The sequence below is a fragment of the Marmota monax genome, unplaced genomic scaffold (genome assembly GCF_021218885.2).
Source record: "Marmota monax isolate L192 unplaced genomic scaffold, Marmota_monax_Labrador192_F-V1.1 WCK01_AAM20220418_F8-fsc00063, whole genome shotgun sequence".
NCBI classification, from domain to species: Eukaryota; Metazoa; Chordata; class Mammalia; order Rodentia; family Sciuridae; genus Marmota; species Marmota monax.
In genome coordinates this window covers 2,733,385-2,758,673 of record NW_026693726.1, presented here as the reverse complement: position 1 = coordinate 2,758,673, position 25,289 = coordinate 2,733,385, and the positions used below count along the sequence as shown (strand labels likewise).

Below are 25,289 nucleotides of genomic sequence, written 5' to 3'. Positions count from 1 at the left end.
AAGCCAGACTCAGCAAAAGCAAGGTGAAGCAATGCAGTGAGACCCTGTCTCTAAATAAAATACAAAATAGGGATGGGGATGTGGCTCAGTGGTTGAATGCCTCTGAATTCAATCTTGGGTATTCAAAAGGAAAAAAAAAATTTAAAACCCTGTAACTAACATTATTCTTATAGAGGAGATATTAAGGGAAGTCCCTTTGAAAATCAGAAATGAATCAAAGATGCCTACTATTCCTTTCTATTTTGCATTATATTGGTGGTTCTTGCCAGGTTAGTAAGATAAGAAAACTAAGGCTTAGGATTCAGAAAGGAAGGAAACAAAACTGACATTATTGAGAAATGACCATGATAATCTGCATAGGTAATCCAAAATAATCTATATATTAATGACCAAAAAAAAAAAAAAAGAATTTCAGCCTGGTGAATGGCGAAAAGATCAAACTACCAAAAAATAACTATATTTCTAAATAGTTGAAATAGAAAGTTAGAAATTTTAGTTCAAAAAGAATTGTGGCTAGATGTGGTGGTATACACCTATAATCCCAGCAATTTGGGAGGCTGAAGAAAGAGGATAACAAGTTCAAGGCCAGGCTGAGAAATTTAGTAAAGCCTTAAGTCACTTAGTGAGACCCTATCTCAAAAAGGGCTGAGTGTGTGGTTCATTGGATAAGCACCCTGGGTAAAATTCCCAATGCTAAAAAAAAAGAGAGTAGCAAACTAAATTCCCCTTTCTACTCCTTCTTTCATAATAGAATTTTAGTTGGGCAATTGGTCATTCAGGTATAGATTACATTTACTTTTTAGAGCTAAATATACAGAAACACTAAATAAATAAATTTCTGTTTTTTATAAGATCCCCAGTTTATACTAGTTTGTGATAACAACCCAAACAGACTAAGACGTTTGGATCATTTGTAGGTCTGCCTCTGTTGTCTGTTCCTTCTCTTGGTTGTTGTCCCTCTTCTCTCTGGTAACTTTTTTTTTTAATAAATAAAAGAAAACTTTAGTGTACAAAATTAAGGCCTTCATATTTCATAGTTCACTAAAGCTAGAGAAAGACTCTATGATTTTTATGTCCTTCATAAACATTTCACTTAACTTCTCCCCCCGCCTCCAACCATTTTAAAACGACTTGACCAAATGTTTTCAAAACACATACTATAAATAACACCATGTCCACTTAACATGACTATCCCAAATGTTATTTCTTGGCGTAGGTTATCTTCATGGCATGGAATGGTGTGATCGCAACACCTTATAAAAGCATCCTTTCCAAATTTGACAAAAGTAATGCCATGCCTCCCAAGTATCAATCATACTTCCCTAAAACAAGGGACCTGATTCAACGGCATGAATAACATCTTCTCATTAGTCGATAGTTTGGAGGGTAATCAGGGATGTGAGGACTTGGTATGGAATTTCTTTGGGGATTTGCTGGATTTGGTGTTCCCTGATCAGCCTTTTTGTTTGTAATTGTTGCAGTCTGTTCCACAGTTTTGGCTTATTTCTTTTCTTTGCCAGCAAAAGTGTCATGCATTTTAGACATGTATCAGAATCTGTTTTCACATGCTGGTTTACATTGGTATACCATAAAATGAAAATCTTTGTAACTGTCTAGAAGTATTTGCAGATGAGCCCAGTTGCTTAAATATAACAATGCATATTTGTTATATGGGGGAAAAAAAAGTTCTGTCATCTTATGGCCTTTAAAGCCACAACATCTACCATATGCCCAAACTGAGAAAAAGGGGCATATAGGAAGCTCTTCAATTCTTTTTATTAAAAAGATTTTTGTTATTCATATGGTTGATATAAATTGTGTGATTTGGTCTGATATCCATGTTTGGGTCAAATTCTCAAGTAACCTTAGGGCTATGTGGTCTCCCAAAAGAAGCCTGTCTGGTAAATATTAATTAAATATTAGACACTGTGTTCGGTTGCCTTCAAGGATATGGTTCATTTTATATTACTCTTGAGATAAATTGATTTTCTTCTAGGTAGAAGGAAATATGCTTGAGGAATTTTGGCTCACTTAACTTTGGGTATTCCTTCAGGATCTTGGCCTCTCAAGTTGTCTGCTGGTAAAGTTGTTCTGATACAAGCTATTCATTCCATCAGAGTTAAAAGTAGGAATTTTCAAGGTCATTTTTTAAAAAGAATAGCTATTGAAACAGATGGTAGTTGCCATAGTGATCTTTTTAAAACTTAGACCACATTGAAATCATTCTTTTAATAAAATCATTCAGTGGCTCCTCATTTCAATCAGAGTCACATACAAGGTCCTTTCTAAGGTCCTCCATGACTAGAGATCCTGTTGTTTCTCCTATCTCATCTTCTACTCCTTAGCTAAGCTAGACTCCTAATGTTCTTCCAACAGGCCAGGCACCATCCTGTCTTGGGGCATTTTCTGGACCTACCAGAATAACTTAACTCCCTTACCTCTTTCAAGTTTTTTTCTCAAACATTATCTTCTCAATTATACCTACCCTCATGACCCTATTTAAAGTTGTAAGTTAGGTTGGGAATGTGGCTCAATGGAAAAGGATTTGCCTGCCTGGCATTCCTGAAGCCCAGGGTTCGATCCCCAGCACCTCAAAAAAAAAAAAAAAATCAATAAATGTAATTCAGCACTTCAATAGTCTTAAAGAAAAGAATCACATTATTATGTCAATAGATGCAGAAAAAGCATTAACAAAATGTAGCATCCATTTATGATTAAAACACTCAAAAAAAAACAGGAATAAAAGGATCATACCTGAACACTCAACATTGTAAAAACAATATATGACAAACTCAAGGCCAATGTCATTCTAAATAGAGAAAAACTGAAAGCATTCCCTCTAAAACCAGGAATAAGACAAGGATGCCTACTTTTACCACTTCTATTTAACCTATTCCCCAAATCTCTAGCCAAAGTAATTAGGCAAAAGAATGAAATAAAAGGATATCAATAGGAAAAGAAGAGCTAAAACTAGCTCTGTTTGCCAATGACATGATCCTGTATTTAGAAGATCCAAAAAACTTTACCAGAAAACCTCTAGAACTCATAAATGGAATTCAGCAAAATAGCGGGATACAAAATTAACACTCATGAATCAGTTGCATTCCTATACTCCAATGACAAATCAGCTGAAGAGAAATTAGGAAAACTATCTCATTTGCAATAGCCTCAAAAAATAAAAATAAAAAAACCTGGCAATCAATTTCACAAAACAGGTGAAAGATCTCTGTAATAAAAATTACAGAACACTAAATAAAGAAATTGAGGAAGACATCAGAAGATGGAAAGACCCGCCCCCAAGTTCTTAGCTAGGTAGAATTAATATTGTCAAAATGGACATATTACCAAAAGCACTATACAGATTCAATGCAATTCCCATCAAAATTCTAATAATGTTCTTCATGGAAGTAGAAAAAGCACTCATAAAATTCATCTGAAAATACAAGAGGCCCATAATAACCGAAGCACTCCCTAGTAAAAAAAAATGAAGCAAGAGGCATCACAATACCAGATTAAAATTATACTATAGAGTTATAGTAACAAAATCAGCATGGTATTGGCACCAAAACAGGCAAGAAAACCAATAGAAGAGAGTAGAAGGTGCTGAAACAAATTTGGCTCATCCACAGATACTTTGAGATGTTACAAAGATTTTCATGTTATGGTTTGGCACAAAGGTGCTAATAACATACATTGGAGAAAAGATAGCCTCTCTCAACAAATAGTGCTGGGAAAACTGGAAATCCATATGCAGCAAAATGAAATTTAACCACTGTCTCTTACCTGCACAAAACACAGCTCTAAGTAAATCAAGGACCTAGATATTGACCAGAGACCCTGCACATATTAAAAGAAAGGTAGGCCCAACACTCCAACACATTGGCACAGGAACTGACTTCCTTAATAAAACCCCTAAAGTGCAAGAAGTAAAATCAGTAATCAATAAGTGGGATGGCATCAAACTAAAAAGCTTCTTCACAGCAAAGGAAACAATCAAGAAAGTGAAGAGAGCCTACAAAATGGGAGAAAATCTTTGCCACCTGCACCTGAGATACAGCATTAATTTTCAGGATATTTAAAGAACTCAAAAAACTTAACAACAAAAGAAAACTAAATAACCCAATCAATAAATGGGCTAAGGAAATGAACAGACACTTCATAGAAGAAGAAATATGTTGGTCAACAAATAAATAAAAAAATTCGCCATCTCTAGCAATTAGAGAAATGTAAATTAAAACTACACTGAGATTCCATCTCACTCCAATCAGAAAGACAATGATCAAGAACACATGTGGTTGCAATGGATGCTCCTAGTATGAACCAGATTTATTTATATTTAAAACTATAAAATTAATTTGAAACAATTAGAAAAATCTGTGTATTGACTGGGCATATGGGATTAAGGAATTATCTGTGATTATTTCTACTGTGAAAATATTATTGTGGTTGCATTAGTTCTTCCCATTTAAAAAAAAAAAGAACACACGTGGTGGGACTGCAAATCTGTGGAAAGTAGCATGGAGATTCCTCAAAAAACTTAGAATGGTGGGCTGAGGTTGTGGCTCAGTGGCAGAGTGCTTTCCTAGCAGGTGTGAGGTACAGGGTTCGATTCTCAGAACCACAAAAATATAAAAAAAAAAAACCCAAAATAATATTAAAAAAAAACTTGGAATGGAACCACCATTTGACTAAGTTATCCCACTCCTTGGTATATATCCAAAGGACTTAAAATCAGCATACTATAGTGCACAGCTACATCGATTTTATAGCAGTTCAATTCACAATAGCTAAACTATGGAATCAACCTAGGTGCCCTTCAATAGATGATTGGATATATTTATATGAAACATTACTCAGTGTTATGGTTTGGATGTGAGGTGTCCCCCAAAAGCTCATGTATGACACAATGCAAAAAGGTTCAGATGAGAAATAATTGGGTTGTAAGAACCTTAACCCAATCAGTGAGTTAATTTCCTGATAGGGATTCACTGAGTGGCAACTGCAGGCTGGTAGGGTGTGGCTGGAGGAGGTGGGCATTACTAGTGTGGCTTTGGGGGAATATATTTTGTATCTGGCCAGCAGAATCTCTCTCTGCTTTCTTATCATAATGTGAGCTGCCTCACTCTGCCACATTATTCTGCCATGTTGTTCTGCTTCATCTTAAGCCCCAAGGAATGGAGCAGCCTTCTATGGACTGAGACCCCTGAAACCATGAGCCCTCAAGTCAACTTTTCCTCCTCTAAAGTTGTTCTGGTTGGATCTTTTAGTCACAGCAGCAAAAAAGTTGACTAAAACACTCAGCCATAAAGAAGAAAAACTTGATGACATTTGCCAGCAAGTGGATGGATCTGGAGACTATCATGCTAAGTGAAGTAAGCCAGTCTCAAAAAACCAAACTTGAATGTTTTCTCTGATAAGTGGAAGCTAATCCACAATGGGGGGAGAGGGAGGGGAAGAAAAGAAGTGCAGCAGATTAGACAATGGGGAATGGAAGGACGAGAGGGAGATAGGAACAGGAAAGACAACGGAATGAAACTGACATCGTTTCCCCATGTACATATATGAAAACAACACAGTGAATCCCACCACTGTGTACATCCATAAGAATGGAAACTAGAATAAGATGCTTGTGTGAGTATATCAGAATGGATTCTGTTGTCATATATAACTAAAGAGAATAAATAAAAAAAGAAAATTAAAACTATTTTTTAAATAAAGAGGAATTTACACACACACACACATACACACACACAAAACCAACAACAACAACAAAACATTAGTTAGTCCATCAACATTGATGTTTCCTCTTAATACAGGTACTACTAGGGGAAGGTGCCAAACCTCAATAATTAGGATAATGTTCCTATGAAATTTATCAAATTCCAACAAATAAAGAGTCCTTATTTCTCATTCATCCATCAAATAAGAACTACATGGGGATAACACTTGATATTTTGAAGGGGCACAGTTAGAATATTTTTAATCAGGAAGAAGTCATTCTCCCAAGTTACTGAAAATTATTTTCACTTACTAATAATCTGAGAAATGTCCTCAAACTATAATTACATACTTTGGTATAGTCATCCTATTTTCTTTATGAAGTCCTAAGTATAAAACATTGGTAAAATTAAATAATACGAAGAATCCAAGTGCATTTCCAATTCTCTTTGAATATGAATTTATAAATGTCTCTCTAAAATAAAAAAATATGAGGAGGAAAATATATACATCCCTCCTTTAACTATATCCCATAACTTTCCTTACTCTGCTCTATTTTTATTGTTTCTAGCATGCCTAATTTTTGTGTGTGTGTGTGTGTGTGTGTGTGTGGTACTGGGGATTGAACTCAGGAACATTCTGCCTTTGAGCTATATCCCCAGCCCTTTTTAAATTTTGTTTCCAAACTTGCCATCCTCCTGTCTCAGTAGCTGGGATTACAGGTGTGCATCACTGTGCCAGGCTGTCCTTAATTTCTAATATGCTACATAATGGACTTGCTGATTGTATCAAGTGTTTGTGGGCTATATTTTCTTACTAGAATATATGCTCCACAAGAGCAGGAATCTTTGTTTTGTTCAGGGGTGTATCCTCAAGGCTTAGTAACTAGAACAATACCTGACATATGATCAATACTTAATTCATGTTTGGTGAAAAAAATTAACTGCCTTCTTATATGTCTCTGAAGAAAATAATTTTCAGCAAGTATATTTGTTGCAGAACCTTACATAGGTACTGCAGGGGTACAAAGTTAAGTAAGACAGAGCACCTGTGGTTCTGTTCCTGCTGCTACACCATACTAATGCAGGCTGGATAATTGATAGAACAGAAGTTTATTTCTCACTGTTCCAGAGGTTGGGAAGTCCAAGATCAAATGCTGGCAGAATGGGTCACTTGAAGGCCTACTCTTTGCTTCCAGGATGGAGCTTTATTGCTATGTCCTCACATGGCAGAGTGGGGAAGGCCAAAAGTGGATGAATGCTGAGTTCTCAAAAGGGGGAAGAGCTAGGAGGGCACTAGGGTGCCCCCTTCAACCTCTTTTAATAAGCGCACTAATCTACTCATGAGAGCAAGATCCCCGTGACAATCATTCCTCCAAGTGCCAGCTCCTCCTGTCATCACATTAGGTATTAGGTTATAACATATGGATTTTGAAAAGGCCCGTATATTCACACCTATTCTCAAAGAGCCATAAAGTTGAAAGAGCCATAAAGTTGGTCTTTTGGAAAATAGGCAAACAAATGTTTGTTTGGGCCAAGATGCAAAACACACGTCTTTTGTTCCGATTAACATTCTTATTTTTCTTTTATGCCTTCTGTTGATAACAGAAGTTTTTATGGCTTATGGAAATCCAGAGTAAGGAAATAGCCAAGGAAAATTTTATGAGCATGTTACCTTATGAACTTCCATAGATGTACTCACAAAGCTACTGTCAATTCTGTTACAAACCTCATCAACAGAGGCCTTACAATTTCAGTTTTTATTGTTGTTTTAAGTGATGAATGCACTAGAAGATGACAACCATGGTTATGTTAAAAATAAAGCTGGGTGTGGTGGCACATGCCTATAATGCCAGCTACTCAGGAATCTGAGAAAGGACAAACATATCAAACATATCAAAAACAGAGAGGTGAGAATGCCGAATTTTTTAATATTTATTTTTCAGTTGTAGCTGAACACAATACCTTTATTTTATTCAAAGCCAACCTCTGCAATTTAATGAGACCCTCTCCCTGTGTTAAAATGTCCTTGGGTTCAATTCCCATTACCACAAAAATAAATAAATAGAAAGGGTTTGAAAGTCTGGGAAGGAAATATTTAGTGCATTTGGATAAAGGATAGATCATTTGATAGCCTGAAAGACAAAAAGTAAATAACATATAATGCTGTGGGTGTCATGCTTAGACCAGTGTTTCTCAACTAAAGGGGATTTTGCTGCACTTTTTTTTTTAATGTTTTTCAATATCTAGAGACTTTTTTTGTTGTTTTATTTTTCACAGCTGTGGGTGCCGGGGCGTACAGTGGGTAGAGGCTGTGGATGCTTCTAAACATTCTACAATGCACAAGACATGGCTCACAATAAAGAACTATCTAGTTCAAAATGTTAATACTATCACTGTTTAAAATCCCTGGCTTAAGCCTGGCATGATGGCACATGACTATAATCCCAGTGGCTTGGGAGGCTGAGGTAGGAAGATCAGAAGTTCAAAGCCAGCCTTAGCAAAAGTGAGGCACTAAGCAATTCAGTGAGACCCTGTCTCTAAATTAAAAATAAATAAATAAATAAATAAATAAATAAATAAATAAATAATAAATAAATAAATAAAAAGGGCTGGGGATGTGGCTCAGTGGTGGAACGCCCCTTAGTTCAAAATCCAGTAACCCCTCCCCCCAAAAAAATTTAAAAATGAAATCCCTGGCTTAGACAATAATCAACAAAAGACCCCCACATTTTTTTTAATGGAAAACTTTTAACTGTATGGCTCATGAATCTTTAACATTAACTTTGGACAAAATTACCTCAGGGAATAGCTAGAACTTACATGCTAGTCATATGCATTATGTCATGTGTCAGGTATGGTTCCTTTGGTATAATTTCCTCATAAATCAGTCACATATAAAAGGAAGGAATGAAGCATAAGTATACTTCTAGGAAGTTCTTTACAATCTTGAACACATCATGACAAATCTGAGAGAACAGATTTTCCAGTGTCTATTTTTGAAAAATAAAATTCTGATCAAACAAATCAAAAACAGGGAGATGAGAATGCCTAATTTTTTTAATATTTATTTTTTAATTGTAGCTGGACACAATACCTTTATTTTATTTATCTTTATACGGTGCTGAGGATCGAATCCAGGGCCTCACAAGTGCTAGGCGAATACTCAACTGCTGAGCCACAACCCCAGCCTCAGAATGCCTAATTTTTAAGCTTCAGAGGATGAGCTGTCCCTCTGAATATGGCAAAAATATATCACAACGCTGTAAACCCTCTTAGTCACTATGCACTTCAGAATAAATTGATTCCAGACTCCTGCAGTGGTACATACCTATAATCCCAGCTACTTGGGAGACTACGCATGAGGATTACAAATTCAATTACAAATTCTCAGAAGTTCAAGCCTGTCTCAAAATAAAAAGGGCTGAGGATGTAGCTAAGTGATCCACAGTTCAATCCCCAGTACCAAACCAAAAAAAACCCAAAACTAAAAAGAGTAGTTTTTTGTAACCCAAACTGTTGGTGTAGTGAGATGTCTTTGGTAAACAAGATTCACAAAAAAAAATAAATAAATAAAATTAGAAGATAAGGTTGGAATGGAAAGTTAGGGGAAGTTGGTAAAGGGTTCAATGAAAGACTAAGAAAGTCATACTTAAGTCTATAGGTAATGAGAAGCTATTGTTTTTTGAAGAAGGCAGTAATGTGATTAAAGATCAAGGTGTTAGGGCTTTAAGTCAAAGGATTTCAAAGGTCAGAAACTCAAAACAGGATCAGTTTACAGGCTACTACATGGTCCAAGTGAGGGCCTATCCTAGGGTCCTGAGATTATAAATGTATGTGCATACTGGACTCAAGATCCTCTAAGTTTATGAAATAAATAAACAACGTTAAAAAGAGCATTAATAAAACAAAGACAAATCAATTAAAAATAATAATAAAAAAGGAAGTAAAAAAGATAAGTAAGTGACACTCTAACAAAACATTTGGTGGGAAAAAAGATGAGCCAGTTTACCTTTTGATTTCTCCTGAAGTGGTACCATGGCACATGTACCCTTTGTCTTCTTTATCCTAAAAGAGTATATATTATCATAAAGTCACATGTATATAAACTTTAAAGGATACAATAACACACTTTCAGTAAAACTCACTTGTTTTGGTTTTCTGGTTTTCCTGTTGTGGGGAGGTGGGCAGTGTTGAGGCGGACCCAGGGCCAAAGAATGTGCTGAACCACTAAGCTACACCTCCAACCCCAGAACTCCTTTGTTAAATGATATCACAGGGAACTTAAATAAATGTTAAAAAAGGAGACCCCTTCCATTATAACTAATCCAATCAGAAGCAGATATGAACCAACCCAATGTGTTGGGTTTCCTAGCAAATTTTACCAGTGGATGGGTGCCATGTCTAACTTTGCCTACAATCTTTACTATAACACTTTGTCGTTATGACACAAGAAATACTAAGAGGAGGAGAATCAAGAGTAACATGATATCTGGATGTGTCAGATGCCAACTATTCCTTGTTTGTGTACTTCTTACCTATCAGCCACTGCAGTCTGAATTCTGTCATATTTAACTTTTGTTCCTGCTGTAATCGGCCTAGATAATAAGTGATTGTTAGGGGAAATACATCATGATTGAATCTGCTATGGATGAGATACTGGGTCATGAGAATTCTCAACTTCTTATAGCTATATGAAACATTAAAAGTCAGGAGCGAAACAAATTAGAATTTTAAAAAAGCCAGCAGTGACTTTTAAATACTCTTCACCTCTAGGATGACCATTTTCAGTTATATTTCCAGAGTGTGCTGTGAGAGTCACCAAAAATTTCTAATCATCATTAAAGAAATTTGAAAAAAACATTCAATTCTTATCAAAAATTTAATTTCAAATATTCACATATGGAGAATAAAAGAGAGTAAGGAGTTGTACACAAAACAAACTAAGAAGAGTACTTTCCTGCTTTGCCAAAATTGTTCTTTCACAGGACGCTGTGCGATGTGCAGAGGAGAATAAAATACTTGTAGGCAACTTGACATGTTCTCACTAGAATAGCTAAAATGAACACACACATGTCAGAAGTAGGAGTAAGAATTAACATTTATGCTTGGCAAGCACTTTGTGTACATTCTGTCACTTAGTCACCACAATTCCACTTTACATAGGAAGGAAGCTTGTCATAACATGAATAAAATGTCTTCAGATCATCCTTCGTTGGCTTAAATTAATTCACACTCGAGTCAACATAAAATGTTTAGAAATGGGGCTTGGGGGTAAAGCTCCATGATAGAGTGCTTATCTAGCGTGTCCAAGGACTGGAGTTCCCTCCCCAATACCACAAAACACACACACATAAAAAAAAAATTAAGAATACTTTTGGTGCTGGGGAGGGAACCCAGGGCCTCGCACATGGTGAAGCATGTGCTCTCGAGCTACACCTTTAACCCCAGAACCCACTTGTTAATTGACATCACATGGAAATTAAATAAAGAGACAGAATGGGCTAGTTCAGGGGTACTTTCCAGGATTACCACTCCTTTAAGATGACTGTGTGTTGTGTTATGAAGGAACATAACAAGACTGGTCTGTACTGGAACAAAATCTGTTGCCACTGGCAGAGCATTGTGTCCACAGATGGAAATGATAGAAGTTAAAGGTCAGGGACTGGGTTCTTGGTAATGAGGTAAAATGACTGTCCTTGATAGGTTTTATGCTCGCGTGTCAAAAGGTGCCTCACGCGGCTGGGGATGGAGCTCAGTTGGTAGAGTGCTTGCCACACATGTACAAGGCCCTGGGTTCAATCCCCAGCACGGCAAAAAAAAAAAAAAAAAAAAAATTATCAAAAGGTGCCTCATCTCTAAGCATCCCACCCTCCCTCTTGTAAATACACCAAACTACCCTGCTGCTAACAATTCACTATTTCTCTTCCATCATTGCTAAGGTTGTCTTCTTTTCTTTTAACCTTATTTCAGAAAGAGTAGTTTTGTTTTTTATATTTTTACGGCTTGAAAATCTATCTTCATATAATATTTAAAATGATGAGAAATGTTGTATGTATGATTATTGTTCCTTGTGGTATTATTTTAAAAACCAAGCCGGGCATGGTGGCAAATGACTGTAATCTCAGAGACTGGGGAGGCTGAGGCAGGAGGATTGCAAGTTCACCTTCAGCAATTTAGTGAGACCCTAAGCAACTTAGTGAAGACCTATTTCAAAATTAAAAAAAAAAAAAGTTAAAAGATCTGGGTATGTAGCTTAGTGGTAAAGAGTCCCTGGATTCAATCCCAGCACCAAACAAAATGGATAAACCATGGACATATCAATGGAATATAATGTAGCCAATAATGTTGTTTGAAGATTATTCAGTAATATGAAAAAACACATAATGCATTAAGTTTTAAAAAGGCAAAATAAAGAATTTATTTTTTAAATAAATTTAAAAAGGCAAAATAAAGAATTGCAAGTACACTAAAATCAAAACTAAAATAAATCCATGAAACTAAAGAAGATAGAAGAAAATGCCTAACAGTAAAAAATGGACATTTTAGAATGGGTAGATAATCAAATAATTATTTTCCTTTTTTCTCCAAAGCTCTTACTTAATTTTAGATAAATATTATCACAACTTTTCACTTTTAACATGCTCTAGTTTTCTATTTGTATTAGCACAATTTATTTCAAGAGTCCCTAACAACAATATTAGAGTTGGAAAACTCAAGAAATATATTCTAAAACACCAGTGCTATGTATAACTGGATTACTTTAAAGTTCATTATTTCTGGAAGATACTATGAAAATATAAATCCTCCCATTTAAAAAGTTGCAATTTATAATACCATAAATACCTTTTTTTTTTGGTGTGTGTGTGTGTGTGTTACTAGGGATTCACCTCAGTTTGCTTTACCACCGAGTTCCATTCCCAGCCCTTTTTATTTTTTATCTTAAGACAGTGTCTCACAAACTTGCTGAGGCTGGCCTCGAACTTGAACTACTACTGACTCACCCTCCGAAATTGCTGGGGTTACAGTCATGTGCCACACTAGACCTCATTCTAAAATTGAATTACAGGTTCTATGTTCAAGATACAGAAGACTGTTAATACTATTGAGTTAGGTTGTTTTTTTGTTTTGTTTTGTTTGTTTGTTTTGTTTTTTTGTTTTGGTACTGGGGATTAAACTCGGGCACTCGACCACTGAGCCACATCCCCAGCCCTATTTTGTATTTTATTTAGAGACAGGGTCTCACTGAGTTGCTTAGTGCTTTGCCGTTGCTGAGTCTGGCTTTGAACTTGTGATCCTCCTGCCTCAGCCTCCTGAGCTACTAGGATTAGAGGCGTGTACCACTGCACTCAGAGTTAGCTTTTTTTATTGCTAAGTATTTCAATGTTCTCATGGGCATGATCTAGGGTAGGGTACTCAAGATTTTTCAAAGGAAGTCCCTAATCCTTTCTGGCAATGTTACACTTGAAAACATAGTAAAGTGTCTTTTGTCAATCTGAATAAAATGGTTTAGATTTTAAAGCATAAATCCTTTATGATAAAAAAAAAATCAGTAGGCAAGAAAGAGATTCACTAAGTCAGAAAAAAAAAATCTCTACATCGAACAGTATTACTGTGAATAACTATTGCTCAAAAGAAAGTTACCTATCAAAGATCTACCTGATTGTAGGCATCTGGGCATCTGTGTGTAGCAGTTGTCTATGAATCTCCAGTGGAGTTGAACTTACACTCTTTTGGCATGTTGGCAATACTGGTAAATATGGCATCTTGACACATTCTTTGAACTCTTCCAGACCAAATGCTGAGGGGTATTCTGATGTAAAATATTATCATAATCATCTTGGTTAAAGTATATTACTTTTACTACAAACTCTAATTCATAATAAAATATATCTAATCAGCCATTAAGTAAGTTAAGCAACTGTAATTTATCTAGTATCTTTACCAAGAAAATATCTTTCAATTCCTGTCTATGGAGTATACAGAATAGTAGGATAAGGCTGGGGTTGTGGCTCAGTGGTAGAGAGCTTGCCTAGCATGTGTGAGACATTGGGTTCAAGTCTCAGCACAGCATATAAATAAATGAATAAAATAAAGGTCCATAAACAATTAAATATATATATACACATGAATTAGAGTATAGAATTCATATATGTAAAAATTAGAGTAAGAGCTGGGCATGGTGGAGCATGCCCGTAATCCCAGAGATTTGGGAGGCTGAAACGCAATAATTGAAAGTTTGCAGACAGTCTGGGCAATTTAGTGAGACCCTGTCTCAAAATAAAAGGGTCTGGGGAATATAGCTTAGTGGTATAGCACTTGCCTAGCATGTAGGAGACCGGGGGTTCAACTTCTAGTACCACTCACTGTCCACATTTTTTATTATTTTATTTAATTAGAACTGCCAGAATATTAGCATCACATTTAAATAAGGCACTTTCAAGAGTCTGGTATTACCTACAGCTTTGAATCTTTTCATTTTCCTGATTTTGTACAAACAATTAACAGGTAGAAGTACATGATCATTTGAGTTAGCAATGAGAGATAAAAGAATTAATTCTCTTAGGCATTGATTTTAATTTTCTCTGCAAAAATTTCATAACAAATCTATAAATATAAACAGCAGCACCAAGTATCCAGATTGCTGCTTCTGCTGACCTCACATATCAATGGACAAAGAGATTGTCAAATTATTTTTAAAAATTCAAAACAAAGGCATTAAATGGAAAAGGTAGATGAAAAAGTTTAAAGTTGGGTGGTCTTTAAGCTTTTGTAAATGTGTCTACTAAGCAAGTCAAGCAGCAACATAGTATTTAAGACACAAGTTATTCCATTGAATGTTCAAAATGCCATTTTGCAACCTTTGATTTTTCCTCTTTTGGAAAAAATACTTTGACTAAAAATCTGTAATACAGATTCACTTTTCAACAGTAGATTGAGGGGTAGGAGAGTGGTCAAGCAAGTATTTTCTGAGTATTTTTAATGGGAATCTGGTGAGAAACTTGTAAAAATATTTGTATGTATAGCAACACACTCAAAGCTAGAAGGGATGAAAGGATTGAGTAGTCTGAATTTCGCTATTTTCAAGAATTTTATGTCCATCAATAAAGCTGAAGGCAGAGTTCAGAATAAATAAAAAACAGTTGTAACTTAAAAGTAAGGGGGGGGGAAGCTATTCATATATATGTCAATCATTCTCAAACTAGTCTTTATTGAGCAACTGTAGAATATAAGATAGTCTCCATTTAATAAACTCAAAATAAAGTTTTGGTTGAATTTACTGACACATAAAGTCATTGTTAAAAGTTTGGTGTCCTGCTGGGCATAGTGTTATCCCAGCAACTTGGGAGGCTTAGGTAGGAGGATTTGCAAGTTTAAGACTAGCCTGGTGTAACTGATGTGAATCTGCAATCTGTGTATGGGGTGAAGGTGGGAGTTCATAACCCACTAGAATCAAAGTGTGGAATATGATATGTCAAGAAATTTGTAATGTTTTGAACAACCCACAATAAAAAATTAAAAAAAAAAAAAAAAAAGACTAGCCTGGGCAACTTAGTATGGCCCAAAGCAACTTAGCGAAAACTTGTTTAAAAATAAGAAATAAAAAGGACTGGGGATGTGGCTCAGTGGTTAAGTGTCCCAGGGTTTGATCCCTGGTACAAAGCAAAAAACCAAAAACAAAACAAAACAAAAATTGAGTGTTCTAAAATATAAAAAGAAATTTTGAGATATTTAAAAGGATACACTATTTATGAAAATTAGTGTGATCCAACAGAGAGAGTAATGTACTAAATATAAAGAGAAGTAATTCTTCATTGTTTTTTCTCTTTGGAGGTACTGGGATTGAACTAAGGGCCTCATACATATTAGGCAAGTGCTCTACCATTGAAATGTCTGTCATTCCCAGACATTTTATTATTTGTTTTATATGGTCTTGCTAAGTTGCCCAGACTGGCCTCAAACTTGCAATCCTCCTACCTAAGCCTCCCAAGTTGCTGGGATAACAGGAATGTACCGCCACACCCCAGCTAAGAGAATTCTCTAAAATTGATCTGTCGGGGAAGGGATGGGGCATGGGGTAATTAATGATGGTGGAATGGGATGATCATTATTATCCAAAGTAAAGGTATAAAGACAGGAATTTTGTGAATATACTATATATACAACCAGAGATATGAAAAATTGTGCTGTATGTATGTAATAAGAATTGTAATGCATTCTGTTGTCATATATAAATTTTTTAAAAAGCAAAAAATAAAAAATAAAATTGATCTGTCACAGAATTACATTAATTCATTTTAATTTGCTTCCATTTTCTTTTCCAAGAACAACATATTAATACTCATGATATAAATGTCATAGAAATTATAAAGTGTTTTTGACTGCTTCAAAAACAGGTAAATTCAAGGCACTATTTCTATTTTTTTTCCTTTGGTATAATAACAATAAAAATAAATTTACCTTTCCTCATCTTCTGGGTTTCTAAAATTGCTTTCTTCCAACTACTCTCAAAAAGAAAATAAGTGTTCAGGGAACTTCTGGTGACGTTAGAATTCTCAAATTTGATTTCAGGATATAGCACTGACATTTTTTCTTCTTCTTTCAACAAATCTGATGAAAATGAGATGCTGCTCCAGGTACAGGGTGTGAAGGACAAAGAAAACAAGGTACGGTTTGTAAATATCTTATTTGTTTTTCGTCATGCAGATCAAATATTAACATAGGCATTCTAGCCTATGTTAAATACATATTCTGGGATTTTTTAAAATGATGCCTTTAAGATAAAAGCAAAATGTGTAGTCAGAATTAATTTTTAAATATTTTAGTAAATTCTTTCCAGTTCCAGGTGACAGACATTTGGCAATATATTTAAAAAAAAAAAAAAGAAGTAAAGTCCAACAAGTTGTTATCTTCAAAACAGTAGAAAGCTTAGGATTCTCTCAAAAATACAGCCATTACAAAATGCATCTGTGCCTGAAAAAAGAAGTCAAAAATCTATGTCCCACAGAAAATAAACTTGTCCTCAAGATAGTCATAATTTTACATTAAACACAGACTAACCAATCATATATCCTCCTTATTTAATTTATTAAATACATATTCATTTCAGTCTCCTGTCTTAGGTGTCTATTATGTGCAAGGCATGACTAAACCCCCCAAAGAGAACAGTCATGAGCAAGACTCACTGAAGAATGACAACAGCCACTATAGCCACAATTTATTGAATGTCCATAATTCCAGGTTCCTTGCAGAACATTTTCTTTCCAATCTCCTCAAGCAAAGAATCAGAGATGGCCAGATTCAGCTCTGCTCCTTCACTTGTACAAAATAACTTACTGGAGGTTGATTCTATGTCAGTAATTGCCCAAGCTTTTGGATAAACATACTAATCAAATAGTCCCTTCCCTTGAGAGGGACTTGAGAAACTTAGAATCCAGTAAAGGAAACACAAAGAAACAGATAATACAGTTTAGTCAATGCTATAATGAGAGGGCAGGTGGGGGAACAAACAAACAAAACCAGAGTGCTTGGGAGCACACTGGAGGGAATCCTAGTAGTGGGGAAGCATGTAAAATCACCCCTAGGTGAGATACAGCAGGCTCAAGAACGTAGTTTAATATGGCTGGAGCATGCACGTGTATACTGCACATAGCAGGAGGGAGAAAAAAGAACAAGGACAAGAATGTAAAGGTGAGGGCATGGGGAAAGGAGGAGAGGGAGTCCGAAAGGGTGCCTCAGAGCTGGAGAAGTGGCAAGGGGGTGACCTTCTCCAAGGAAGTCTATTCCTAAGAAGTCAGCTGTGTCCAATCCTGGTGAGGCTACTTATTAAAACAGGAGAAAATGAACTAAGAATATAGGAGGAAAGTCTTTGGGTTTGGAGACAAGGTCTTAGGTCTGCTTGAAATGTAGTGCAAAGATGGTGACCACACCGTCATGAGCTACAGGGCAGGAGTGAAGCATGTTAGGTAACAGTCAGAGACAGCAAGAGGAAAGGAGAATCCAACTCTGTTCCAAGGGCCACTTGGGCTTCTCCAATCTGACCTACAAGTGCTCTGGCGCTGGCCCAGGTTCCTTCCCTGCAGCAAGTCTCAGAGGCTTATTGTCTAATGAGGCCACCACCCTCTCTACTCTTGGGGTTGATCCTCTTCTAAGCAACAAAGAAAGAAGAGTGGTTCATGCTTTCTTTGATGTTCTTAAAGACAAGCTCTTAAACTCTTTTGATTTCATGGGATTTGTTGCTAAAGACTTGAAAAAACAAACAGGGGCTCCAAACGTCACGAAAATGGTGACAAAACTAAAGTGCAATATGGAATAAATTATGATTTCCACACCCTGAAAGGACTCATGCTCCAGACACCATCCCAGGAACTTCTTTCTCTTTTTTATTTGTAGAGGTGGAGATGACCTGACAATGTTCTTTAAGCTTCAAGGCAGCCTCTTAGAAGCCCCATTTCCAGGACAGAAGAGGCTGGGACTAACAGTAAGTACCTGCTACCCTCCGGTGGACACTTGAGTTTCTGAACATCTCAGACCGGAGTTACCCAAAGATAGTCTTATTGAGGCATTTGATCCTATAAGTCAGGAGAAAGCTTCTTTAAAACTAGATTCTTCTAGAAAGTTCATATAATAAACACATGAGACTGGGGGAGGTGGCGCATGCCTGCAACCCCAGCGACTTGGGAGGCTGAGGCAGGAGGATCACAACAATTTAGTAAGGCCCTAAGCAACTTAGTGAGACTCTATCTCCAAATAAAAAATAAAAAGGGCCAGGGATGAGGCTCAGTGGTTAAGTGCCCCTTGGTTCAATCCCCAATACCAAAATAAATAAATAGGATTCATTTTACCATTATCTCTTTTTTTATGTTTGTTTGAAATTTTCCATTATAAAAAAAATTTTTAAACCTACATTTTCAAATATGTACAGCTTCAGGCATGTGCTGAAATAATTAAATTCCAAATTTTATTATTATTATTTTGTGTGCGTGTGTATGGTACTCAGGACTAAACCCAGGGGTCCTCTACAACTGAGCTATATCCCCAGTCCTCTCTGCTTTTTTTTTCTTCTGATTTTGAGATAGGGTCTCAATAAGTTGCTGAGGCTGGTCTCAAACTTGAGATCCTCCTGCCTTAGCTTTCCAAGTATCTGAGATTGCAGCAGTGTGCCACTGTGCCTGGCAAGATTTTCTTTTCATAACCTAGTTTAGAACTAGAAGGAAAAGTTCAACAGATGTTTGTTTGCTTACTTATTATTAATCCATCCTTCCATTCATTCATTTAATAACAATTTGCCAATCATGTCAGGCACTAAGGATGTGATAGGGAACCAAACCAGATAAGGTCCTGGCTTTGAAGTCTAAGTAAGCAAATACGTAAAGTTTATTTCAGATAAAGTACAATGAAAGTAAATTCAATTCTCATTTTTAGTGATAGTTATGTTTTACAGAGTTACTGCAAACTGAATTAGTGAATACTAAATCATTGTTCCTAGGAGAAACACTGGGGTAGGATCCTACCAGCCTCTACTCATTTTCAGCAACAGATCAGTACATAACCGTGTTTTGTGTGTTTCTGTTTAAAGATCCCTAGCTTACTGTATTATTGATTCATTAGTATTGAGCTCTTGGCCAACAGTATCATTGCCCAGCCCTGAAGAAGCTTATCTCATACATGTATTTTCTACACAAGGCACAAGACGGCTTTCTTATACTTAAAAGCATGAGATAGCACTTCAGCATTACACTTAGCACTCATTTTATGTAACAAAATCAACAATGAAAAGCACAAAAATGTGAAAAACACGACACCAACCAGACGATGAAAAGGACACTTGCTTACAGTATGAGAACAAAATCAAGAAAGAAAGGTATCACTTTATTGATCTCTACTGGGGATATGTGACAAAAGTTTTCACAGTTCTGCAACTTTTTTTACCCCACTCACTTGAAATTGAGTCATATTTATACATTTAGATCTAGTGTGTTCATTTGAACTGCTGTCTATATCAAATAAATCGTATGAATATGTAATTGTCCATTTTCCTACAGGTGGTCACATGAATTGTTCACTATTTTCCAATATTACAAACAATGTGACAGTTAACAGTCTTGTATGTGCATGCTTCTCCAGGGAAACATAGCTTAATTGGATTCCCTGGGCCTTAATGTATGCAGATTTTGAACTTTACATACTGTTACTAGTTTATTCTCCATGTACTAGTCTCAATTTGCCCTGAATAAGTGGCTAATCAATTTATATTCCATAAAATTTGTTTGTCCACATTCTTATGAGTACACCATTTTAAATCTTATACTTGCAATGAATATGCTATTTTAACTTATGCTAATCTTTGCATGTAAAATAGTATCTCATTGTTATTTTAATTTTTATTTCCCTGAAAACAGTGTTTCTTGGCCACTTAGATTTCCTCTTTTGTGAATTGCCTATTTCTATGCTTTAGCTATTTTTGTTCAGGGTTTTGTCTCAGACTTATTGGTTTATAGTAGTTTTTTTACATATTCTGAGATTTACTTCTTTATATGTTAAGTTTATTTCTAATACCTTCTTTCTACTACTAGTTTATTGTAACCTGTTTATGGTATCCTTTATTCTAACAAAAATTTTAAAGTTTGGTATTCATATTGGTTAATTTTTTTCTCTATGAATGTTATAATATTGAAGAAATCCTTTCTCCTACCTGAAAACATAAAGCCAGAACACCTAATTCTAGAGTCTGATTCTAGACCCTTTATACTGTTTCACTGATCTTATTAATTGCCTCTGAGCCAATATCACACTGCTTAGTTTCTAAAAATTATGTATTTGTATGTAAAAGGTTTACTCCTTGTTTTACAAAGCTTCCTGAGAAGGGAAAAGTAGTGGGTAAAATTTTTGAGAACATGTATGTCTGAAAATTGTCTACATTTTCCCCTGGCACTTAATGATAATTTGGGATGGGAATAGAGTTTTAGTTTAGAAATTACTTTTCCAAAAATTTTGAAAGGACTGTTTCACTGTCTACATGTTTCTGATATTATTGCTGAGAACTTCAATGCCATCCTGATTCCAACTTCTAAAACTTTGTTGATGCTCTTCTATTTTTCTCTAATTCTTTATAAATTTATGCAATTTTAATTTTTAAATCCTTTCCCAATCATTTCGATAAGATTTTAGGAGGGAGTCAATGGATGTGTTCAATCATTTTCTTTAAACCAAAATCATTTAAGTCATCAGTATTCCTTTTAATTTTCTACACGGGACATCTCAACCCAATACTACTGGTCTTGAAGGTGGAACAAATTTTTGTTGTGCCAAACTGTTCCAAGTATTTCAGAATATTTTCCTAATCCTCCTGTTATTTTTCATACTATCTCATTCTTGCCTTATCATGTCCATTCCTTCATCTCCTTTAGTGTGTGCATGTGTTACTGGGGATTGAACCCAGGGGTACTTTACCAAGTTACATCTCTAGCCTTATTTATTTATTCATTTACTTATTTATTTGAGACAGAGTCTAAGACTCCCCAGCCCTTTTTATTTTATTTATTTTTTGAGACAGAATTTCCCTAAATTGCTGAACCTGGCCTTGAATTTACAATCCTCCTCTCTTAGCCTCCTGAGTTGCTGGAATTAAGACGTGTAACACTACACATGGCTCTTTTATTTCCTTGAATATTATACTTTTTTTCATGCCCTTCTATTACTTTTAGTTTGGGGGTACAAGTGTCCCATTTGCGTATCTGTTAAGTCTCCTTCCTTGTGATTAATTTCTTCACATAATTTGTAATCCTTGACTGCGGCTTTCTCTCTAGAGAAATGCTATCTTTAGAAGTCAACACTTGCTTGATCTAGGGACATCCTGGTAGAGGCTTTTCATTGGTCTCTGAATGGCCTGGAGTTTCAGAGATACCAGACCAACAAGTAAGTCATTTTCTTGGACTATGGTCCCTGACCATGTAGTAACATGAACTGAGACTACAGCACTGAGCCAGTAGAAGGTAAGAAGCTCTGATCTCTAGCAGTTGACTCTTTTCTTACTGCAGCTCAGGTGAATGGCAAGCTTCTCAGACCAACGGTGAGAATTTTTTAAGTTACCATATCTCAGGGTTAAGGTACTTGTGACATGTTATATATTTTTCAAGTATAGATGCACTAATACACTTTCACATGTTCTTCTTCCAATGTGATGTCAACACTCCTATGAGATCTGTGTCCCTTTCCCTTAAACTAACTTCCTTAGCCAAAAAAACAAAAACCAAAAAAAAAAAAAAAAAAAAACAAAAACAAAAACAAAGGAAGTCACACAGTATGATTTCCAAGATTAGGTCATTAAAAAATGACTTGATTTCCACCAGATTTTTCTCAAGGCACCATATTGTGTGGATATCAAGTGATGTGGAGAGTCTACATATAAAGGTTCCAACTGACAATCCACAGATATCAACAGTCAGCATCAACTACCAGACATGTGAGTGAATAAGCCTTCAGGTGAATTTAGCCCCCAGCCTTCAAATCTTCCTGCTGAGCCTCAGACATGGTGGAATACAGTCACACTGTCCCTGCTCTGCACTGTCCGAATTCCTTACCCATGGAGTCCATGAGCACAATAAATGGTTGTTTTGCACCACTAAGTTTTGGAGAAATTTGTTATGCAGTCATAGTAACTGGAACAGTACTCCTTTGTGACTCCCAGCTTTCAGCAGATGGCTCAATGGTGGCTTTCTATGTGAATATTCCTTCATTTCAGGCACCTGGGGATTTCCTTCTCTTGGTTCCTGCTCAACCACATATCCATAAATTATCTTATATTTTACTTAGTACTTGAAAACTAGTGAAGCAAAATGGGATTCTTTCATGTCAGCCCACTCTGCCACAATACCCAGAAGTTCCCAGTAAAACTTCTCAAACACAAATAACTAAAGAAGTTCGATTTTATAGAGTTAAAAATCTTAAAATAATCCATAGAGTGCATTTATTAAGGAGCAGCTAACTGTTACAGAGAAAATACAAATAGTCATTAAAAAGTTCACTCATTTGTGCTCAAATAAAAGCAAAATAATATAAGGAGCTACTATTTTGGCCAATGAAAATGACAGGAACTTTTTTCTTTAAGTCAATAAAAGACAGTATAGGATTGGGTTCAAGGAATAAAGCACTCTTACAAAGTTTCAGTAGTAGCATGGTTTGGTTTATTTCCAGAAGGCAATCTAGCAATATATATGTCCTTGTAATTTTAAATATATTTGACTCAGAAAGTTTTATTTTCAACAATTTATTTGAAAGGAATAATCACTGATACACATAAATATTTGTCTTCAAGGATGTCAAATCCTGTACTATTATAATAGAAAAGAAGCTGAAAATAATCCAAACATCAAAAAAGCAGGAGATGGTAAGATCATCTTTATTTTTAGTTTTGTTTGAACCAAAATAATTATCAAATGAACATGAACAAAGAGAATTATAGATTCATTAAGAAAGATATTTATTTATTCACAATGCCAGCATTGTGCTAGGAGCCAAAATACCAACATCATTAGGATATAAAAACATGCAGTCTATTGGGGGACATAAAGTGAACAATGACACTTCATTATGATAAATATTAATGATGAAGCTACATTTGTATTCTGTGGTAAAATTGCATCTTTGCTGAACTAACTGAACGGGGCAGTGGCTGGGTTTTTGTTTTGGGGTACGAGCTAAGTCCCAGAGGTTTTGACAAGTAGAAAATAATGGTGGCAAAGAAGACTAACTAATCTCTCAAATTCTTGCTCCTCCTCCTAAGAATAGAGTTGTTCCTAGAGGTGGGAATGTGAGCAAACACAAGGTGTAACAAATTTCTACATGGTTTTAAGAAACGTAACTGCTTCATCCACACTTTATCTTTCCCCTCTGCTTACAGGATTATTTTCCAAATATATATTTTATTGTGTCTATTTAAGATGTACAGTATGGTGTGTGTGTGTGTGTGTGTATTTAAAATAGTTACTATGCACTGACTGGATTTAGACAAGAATGAAACACTAATGAATGGCAGAGCCTGGTCTTTTTAGCAAATGAAAGAAAGCTACCAGCTGATTAGGAACACCTGTGTTGAAATTGTTACAGTGTGAATGATAATAAACTTCTATATGTTAAATCACTAACATGTTGGGACCTATTTGTCATTTCAGCTAGCAGTATGCTAACACCTGTGATTTTTTTATTCCCAAGTATATATTAGTTTTTACTCAAATACATTTACTACCCATGTACTATGTACAAATCAATGTGCCGTATGCATGAGAAATACAAAGACAAACTAAATACAGATTCTGCCTTCATGCAATTTCCAATACAGAAGGGGAAAAAATATCCACTTATACAACTGGAAGGTAGGGTGTGTAAAATTAAAGCCTTAGAAGATAAAGCATTAGATGAGTTAAGAGGAGGGAGAGAATACTTTCTGGTGGAGGTTCAAGAAAGATGTGGAAGAAAGAAGAACATGAGATTTCAATAGAATTCAGACAGGCCAAAATGTGGGGAGAGGCATTCTACCCAGATATAAAAGTGTAAGATATCATGGAGAATGGGATGTTTGTATCCTAGTTTGCCTGGAAAAAGGGGTTCAGATAAGGCCATTGTAAGAGTTAATGAAATAATAGATTGGGACGAATCTGAATGCTGGGCAAATGGTTTATATTTTCTTTTCTAAGTAATGGAAAGCCATTGGAGGTTTTGGAATAGGGTTGTGGCATATATTCACTGCTATGCGTTAGGAAAATTAATCTGGCAGGAAGAGTTAGACAGCTATTAATAAGAGTCCAGAGAGTGCAAATTAGAGCAGTGTGGCAGTGAGAATGACAGATTGATAGTACATTGGATGTGGAAAGTTTGGAAAAAAATCAAAGATGAACTGGGATGACTAAAAAAATTATAGAACCATGAATTAATTTCAAAGAGAACATGTTAGTTTCAGCCTAAAGGGCAATAAGAGTCCAGTTTTAGATAAAATTGAAGTACAAGCCATCCAGTGGAGATATATAACCTGGACCCAAGTAGTAGGAATTGAGGATTATAGGCTTGGTTTGGAGATAAAAATGTTACCTATTTATAGGTAACAATTAAGGCCAGAAGCTACATTAAAGTTAGCCTAGGAGATCCAAAAAAGAAAAAAAAAAAAAACAGATTTCCTTAAAATATATGCAAAGCAGAAAGATGAAGAAAGGGCAGAGAAATGATTGGAGAAGAACCAGCATCACTGGAGGCATCAGACTTTACCAATTATACACAAGTTAGTGAAGTAAAGAAATTAATATTAAACACAGGATCTCATTTCCTCCTCAAACTACCCAACTGTTATGATTGGAATACAAAGCATCCCCCAAAAGCTCCTATGTTAAATAGTAAGAGAAATGATTACGTTATGAGAGCTGTAACCTAATCAATCCATCCTAATTTTGAATGTGCTAGGTGCTAAAGGTATGTGGGGTGGCTGGAAGAAGTTAGAGGATGTGCCCTCAGAGATTATATCATGTCACTTCTGCCCCCCCCCCCCCAATAAGCTGAGCATCTTTCTGTTTCATCTTTGGC

The 25,289-nt window shown here is 35.7% G+C and overlaps 1 protein-coding gene and 1 pseudogene across 1 annotated transcript in view; both read right to left on the bottom strand.

Moving 5' to 3' along the window:
• The window catches only part of CUNH8orf89 (chromosome unknown C8orf89 homolog), a 36,647-nt gene that overhangs the window by 5,539 nt on the left and 5,819 nt on the right, over positions 1-25,289 (bottom strand). The window contains exons 2-4 of the mRNA XM_046460540.2: positions 16,179-16,345; positions 13,377-13,530; positions 9,730-9,785 (exon numbers count right to left, since the gene is read on the bottom strand). Of these exons, the coding sequence (XP_046316496.1) occupies positions 9,730-9,785; positions 13,377-13,530; positions 16,179-16,305 (337 nt within the window). The 5' untranslated portion in view covers positions 16,306-16,345. The remainder of the gene's footprint in view (positions 1-9,729; positions 9,786-13,376; positions 13,531-16,178; positions 16,346-25,289) is intronic.
• LOC124103845 (U2 small nuclear ribonucleoprotein B''-like) lies at positions 1,094-2,243 on the bottom strand (annotated as a pseudogene).